Source organism: Amphiura filiformis, chromosome 18, assembly GCF_039555335.1.
Source record: "Amphiura filiformis chromosome 18, Afil_fr2py, whole genome shotgun sequence".
NCBI classification, from domain to species: Eukaryota; Metazoa; Echinodermata; class Ophiuroidea; order Amphilepidida; family Amphiuridae; genus Amphiura; species Amphiura filiformis.
In genome coordinates, this window is record NC_092645.1 from 3,434,349 (window position 1) to 3,440,977 (window position 6,629).

A 6,629-nucleotide genomic window follows, 5' to 3' on the forward strand; every position below is an offset into this window, starting at 1 on the left:
GCATTCTGTCGCTAAATTAGAAAGTTGTAGATGTCCCAGTCAGTGGGGCGCAATTAGCGCTAATAGCGCAATTAGCGCTATTTAGCGTCATGTAGCGTTTTAGCGCTAATAACGTTAATTAGCGTTACCTAGCACTCTGACGCTACTTTGCGCTATTAGCCCTAATTAGCGTCATTTAGCGTTTAAGCGCTAATAACGCTAATAACCGGTACCTGGCATTCTGTCGCTAAATTAGAAAATTGTAGATGTCCCAGTCAGTGGGGCGCAATTAGCGCTAATAGCTCAATTAGCGCTATTTAGCGTCATGTAGCGTTTTAGCGCTAATAACGCTAATTAGCGGTACCTAGCACTCTTACGCTAATTAGCGCAATTAGCGTTACCTAGCACTCTGACGCTACTTTGCGCTATTAGCCCTAATTGGCGTCATTTAGCGTTTAAGCGATAATAACGCTAATAACCGGTACCTGGCATTCTGTCGCTACATTAGAAAATTGTAGATGTCCCAGTCAGTGGGGCGCAATTAGCGGTAATAGCGCAATTAGCGCTATTTAGCGTCATGTAGCGTTTTAGCGCTAATAACGCTAATTAGCGGTACCTAGCACTCTTACGCTAATTAGCGCAATTAGCGTTACCTAGCACTCTGACGCTACTTTGCGCTATTAGCGCTAATTAGCGTCATTTAGCGTTTAAGCGCTAATAACGCTAATAACCGGTACCTGGCATTCTGTCGCTACATTAGAAAATTGTAGATGTCCCAGTCAGTGGGGCGCAATTAGCGCTAATAGCGCAATTAGCGCTATTTAGCGTCATATAGCGTTTTAGCGCTAATAACGCTAATTAGCGGTACCTAGCACTCTTACGCTAATTAGCGCTAATAGCGCAATTAGCGCTATCTAGCATGATCTAGCGTTTTAAAACTAACGATGGCGCTAAAGTACATCAGCGCTACACCATTGCTTTCGAAAACCGCGTTGTATAAACCAATACAATTTCTGGATGAATGATACGTACGAGGATGTTTATAAAGAAAAAAAAAGTCCACAAACCGCCCCAACAACGATAACGCTAAAGTCCATCAGAGCTACACTAGCGGTACCTAGCACTCACGCTAATAACCGGTACCTGGCGTTCTGTCGCTAAATTAGAAAATTGAAGATGTCCCAGTCAGTGGGGCGCAATTAGCGCTATTACGCTCAAGTCCATCAGCGCTAATTAGCGTCATGGGGCGCAATTACCGCAATTAGCGATATTTAGCGTCATGTAGCGTTTTAGCGCTAATAACGCTAATTAGCGGTACCTAGCACTCTTGCGCTAATTAGCGCTAATTGCGCATAGCGTTACCTAGTACTCTGACGCTACTTCGCGCTATTAGCGCTAATTAGCGTCATTTAGTGTTTAAGCGCGCTAATAACCGGAACCTGACATTCTGTCGCTAAATTAGAAAATTGAACATGTCCCAGTCAGTGGGGCGTAATGAGTGCTAATAGCGCTATTTAGCGTCATGTAGCGTTTTAGCACTAATAACGCTAATTAGCGGTACCTAGCACTCTTACGCTAATTGCGCAATTACCGCTATTTTGCGTGATCTAGCGTTTTAACTCCGAAAACCGCTCCAAGAACGATAACGCTAAATTGCATCAGCGCTACACCATTGCTTTCAAAAACCGCGTTGTTTAAAATCAAATTTTTGGATGAATGATACGTACGAGGATGTTTATAAAGAAAAACAAACTCCACAAACCGCCCCAACAATGATAACGCTTCAATCCATACGATGGTCCTTCATTAGAAAATTGAAGATGTCCCAGTCAGTGGGGCGCACTTAGCGCTATTACGCTCAAGTCCATCAGCGCTACACCATTGCTTTCGAAAACCGCGTTGTTTAAAACCAAGAAAATTTATGCATGAATGATACGTACGAGGATGTTTATAAAGAAAAACAAACTCCGAAAACCGCCCCAAGAACGATAAGAACGATTACGCTCAAGTCCATCAGCGCTACACCATTGCTTTCGAAAACCGCGTTGTTTAAAACCAATAAAATTTATGGTGAATGATACATACGAGGATGTTTATCAAGAAAAACAAACTCCACAAACCGCCCCAACCATGACTTTGTGTTTGGTATAGGTCCGTAGGCCTATCTGTTGCCTCTTCCCTGTGTATATTTGAAAGATCTTCGTGAAATTATAGGCTATCTATTTTGTTGGTGGTGAAGTCATGTTGTCAACTAACAAGGCGTTGCGTACGCCTATATGCCCGGCCTATATGTCTTCGTGCATATTTTCTTAATGTTTACAATTAAGAAGAGTTGCTGGATACCTCGTCTCTTCAAAATCTTCAGATGGAGAGATCTATTATGTGTTGGTGGATTCAGTATCTGAATCCTCGATGGCTACAAATTTGTTGAAGCCCATACTCTCTGTTTCCAGTTCTTGAAGCCTTCAATTTAGCAAATTAGCGTCAACGTGCTAGGTCCTGCTAATTAGCGTTATTAGCGCTAAAACGCTATAAAGCGCTCATTAGCGCTAATAGCGCTATTAGCGCTAATTGCGCCCCTCTCACTGAAACTTCACCTTCAATTTAACAAATTAGCGTCAGCGTGCTAGATCATGCTAATTAGCGTTATTAGCGCTAAAACGCTATAAAGCGCTAATTAGCGCTAATAGCGCTATTAGCGCTAATTGCGCCCCTCTCACTGGGACTTCACCTTCAATTTAGCAAATTAGCGTCAGCGTGCTAGGTCATGCTAATTAGCGTTATTAGCGCTAAAACGCTATAAAGCGCTAATTAGCGCTAATAACGCTATTAGCGCTAATTGCGTTCCTCTCACTGGGACTTCACCTTCAATTTAGCAAATTAGCGTCAGCGTGCTAGGTCATGCTAATTAGCGTTATTAGCGCTAAAACGCTATAAAGCGCTAATTAGCGCTAATAACGCTATTAGCGCTAATTGCGTTCCTCTCACTTAGAGCAGTTTTGGTCAAAAAAATTATTGGCCTTTAGCGAATTAGTGCACCTTTTGGCTAGCGTTGCAATTAGCGCTAATTTACATAGACCCTATACGCTAATCCTATGCTAATAGCGTGATTAGCAAAATTGCGCTAATACGCTAAAGGTCCAATCCCGCACCTTCCTCAGATTAACTCTAACGCCCCCGCTCTTGTTGAGGGACGGTTGTTCGGCTCGTACCCACACTGCTTCTTTGACTCCCCGTTCACTTACTACTATGCTGCCGAACTATAATTTCCACCGCATACAGGTATATCGATTTCCGTATTACTACCAATGCTCCTGTGCCATCTACCTACACAATGCGGGACTACTCCAACTCCACCAACAATCATAAGCACCGGAAGACTTAACGAACCGATAGGAAATCTCACAAAGACACTTGGTGACGCTGACCGTGAATACCGACGTATATACAACGTATCTGTACATAACTTTTTTATGGTGAGTAAAACAAATGACCTAATCAATATTCAAACTATAATATTTCTTATTGTGTGTGACAAACCCAGAAATATTATTACTCACGGCTTGAGCTTTCGCCATCTAGGCTGATGGCTTGATCACAAGTAGTGACTGTTGTGATCTGGTCCACTGCATTTCCCGCGGAAATTATTCAAACCATTTTACCAATTTCTGTGTTGAGCTTTTGCATCTTGACAGTGTAACAAGTTGGTGTTATTTGTTCTTTATTTTAGGGATTTTCCAGTTTTCCTGCTTGTTTTACTTTACCCGGTCTATTGACTACTATTACGGTGAGATAAATCATTACTTTAGTAAAATACGACCACCACTACTACTACGACCACCACTACTACTACTACTACTACTACTACTACTACTACTACTACTACTACTACTCTACTACTACTACTACTACTACTACTACTACTACTACTACTACTACTACTACTACTACTACTACTACTTACTACTACTACTACTACTACTACTACTACTATTACTATACTACTACTACTACTATTAATATTTACAGCCAGTAGCCTTAACTAGTAGAACGAAACGTTTAACGATATTATTATAATTAAAATATTACAGTTTGTCTATAACGTAAAATACGACCACCACTACTACTACGACCACTACTACTACTACTACTACTACTACTACTACTACTACTACTACTACTACTACTACTACTACTACTACTACTACTACTACTACTACTACTACTACTACTACTACTACTACTACTACTACTACTACTACTTCTACTACTACTACTACTACTACTACTACTACTACTACTACTACTACTACTACTACTACTATTAATATTTACAGCCAGGCCTTAACTAGTAGAACGAAACGTTTAACGATATTATTAGAATTAAAATATTACAGTTTGTCTATAACGTAAACTTTTTGAGTAAATATAATTTTTTCTCAGATGCAGGAATTGTTGGAACTACATTTGCCCGTTCTGTCAGGATATCATGCTGCAATGGTTAAGGTATGGGCAGATGAATCATCCAGACAGGAGACCCAATTAGCCCATTTATGTAGTCTGTTATTCCACGCTGCGTGTGATATGAATTCAGTCATTGATGAGATGCGACAAGTGGTAAGATCATCACTATGGAACACAATGGCCTCATCCCAATGCCATAGTTCAATAACCTCAGTTAAACAAGCATAGAGCAAAATTTGACCTCAGGTTGCGGTGAATGAGTTTGTGTACCCACATTTTCAAAGGTCATTCACTGAATGTGCAACTGTATTGGGGTTAAAGAAATGTGCCCTGATAGATGAGCATTTTGTGGATCCTAGTGTATAGCCAGATTTATTTAATATTGTGTTTTGTTGTCTCACGTGAAGGCCTCACATGGGGGACGAGGCTTTCACTTTTTCGTTCATAACATAATGGAACATATTTCAGACCTAAAATTTCACGGGAATTATGAGAAAAATACACGTATAAGGCTTCTTTAATAGAATAGAGTTGGGGATGTGGCTGTCTATCTGATCGTACCCTTTAAAGACAATTAATTTCATTTATAATTTTCTGCAATAGCAGGCATTTTGACTTTTTATCTATGCAACTGAGGACAAAGGACGTTTCTTGGTCTTGCTCATGTTGCTTACCGTGTTTATATTTATATTTCTTTGTTTTGGTTTCTCTTCCACTCCCGTTTCATTTTCCTTGTCAATTTGAATGACAAGTATTACACGTAAGCATAGAGAAACTAGCTTTACCGCTGAAAAACCTGGTTTCTTGATTGAAAATCTATTCAAAAAGCACAGTTTTTAGAAACTTGGCCGAGATCGAAGGTTTATCAAAAGAGGTATGCTTTTAAAATTCGATAAACCTGGTTTCTAGATTTGATAAACCTGGTTTCTATCTTCGAACATGCAGCCAAATGTGCTCTTTCATTTAATGACAAAAAATTTGAAAAATATTGTAAGGAACACTTGAGGTTTTGACCTTTAAAACCTACATTTTGGTCAAAAATAGTGCTTGGATAGGTCGTTTTCAACAGATTTACAACATTCGCCTTGCTATAAACATTGAATTGTGTTATCTGTTGACGTGTTTTAGGGGCAACTGTTAGCTTTCGTTCGATATAAAAAAATCTGATTGGATGAAGTTCACTTGAGGTTTTGACAAAAATCAATCACAGATGCCTATTTTCCACTAGATCTCACACAGCTATTATGATGCTATGCACTCAATCGTGTATTATAAACACAGACTACGTAGATGTTAGATTCGCTGTGCTTGGAACTATGTACTCGGGTGTATAGTGTTTGTAGTCAAACCTTTTCATATGTCTGGATGTCTTACTTCATTGCAGATGGTGAGTCACGGATTGCAAACCAACAACACTTGTACCTATGAGTTTGATGATGATATTAGTGATACCAACCGAGCTTGGAGAAACTGTTATGTGCTTTCTGCAATTAAGAATATGGTGACGGACTTGATGTGGATTCACGTAACCTATAGGCAGCATTATGCTGACTAATAGCTTCTGAATATCCTCTAGCACTTAATGATATGCGTAACCTATAATGAGAATGTTGTGCATTACTAAGTAACATTTTGTAAATATTGAAAACTTAAAATTTAACATGAAAAATATCTTAGAAACTATAAATATAGTAAGTGATTCTGAAAAAAAAGCTAATTTTGTAACTTGATTAAATCTTGAGAGCTGAATTTGTTATGTTTTTGGTGAATACTAATTTATAATGTGTTTTGTGCTCTAATCTAAGACTGTAACATTATTGTGAGAGGTAAACTAATTGTAATTTTATTGTAGGGGCTAAACTTGTAACGTTCTATATCTGAGCTAATCTTGTAATCTTTTACCGTAAAACCTCGTCTACAAGCATATAGAGTACTCTTGCTAAAAGTTAAATTAATTCAGACGCCATCCATCGACAAAATGACAACATTAGGGAGTCTGAGCAAATAAATTACCGAAACAATAAAAACAAGTACTATTGTAAGAGCAATTTATTGTATTTTCATACTTTATACGGCTGCGTATTACGAGCGTAATTTAACTGTCATGAAACACTTTATATGCTTGTAGACGAGGTTTTACGGTATAGCTATAACTTGAAATCGATGTTGTGAAACGTAACTATTAA

The 6,629-nt window shown here is 38.9% G+C and overlaps 1 protein-coding gene across 1 annotated transcript; it reads left to right on the forward strand.

The window, feature by feature from the left end:
- The first annotated feature begins 3,714 nt into the window (after window positions 1-3,714).
- On the forward strand, window positions 3,715-6,061 carry LOC140139348 (uncharacterized). The gene is made up of 3 exons (XM_072161125.1): window positions 3,715-3,766; window positions 4,423-4,596; window positions 5,828-6,061. The coding sequence occupies exons 2-3, from the start codon at window positions 4,423-4,425 to the stop codon at window positions 5,996-5,998; spliced, it is 345 nt and encodes a 114-aa protein (XP_072017226.1). The 5' UTR covers window positions 3,715-3,766; the 3' UTR covers window positions 5,999-6,061.
- The last annotated feature ends 568 nt before the right edge of the window (window positions 6,062-6,629 follow it).

Excerpts from the sequence above, each read along its gene's own strand:
- LOC140139348 (XM_072161125.1), top strand. The coding sequence starts at position 4,423 with ATGCAGGAATTGTTGGAACTACATTTGCCCGTTCTGTCAGGATATCAT. Across the intron at positions 4,597-5,827 it reads TTGATGAGATGCGACAAGTG|ATGGTGAGTCACGGATTGCA; the intron begins GTAAGATCATCA and ends ACTTCATTGCAG.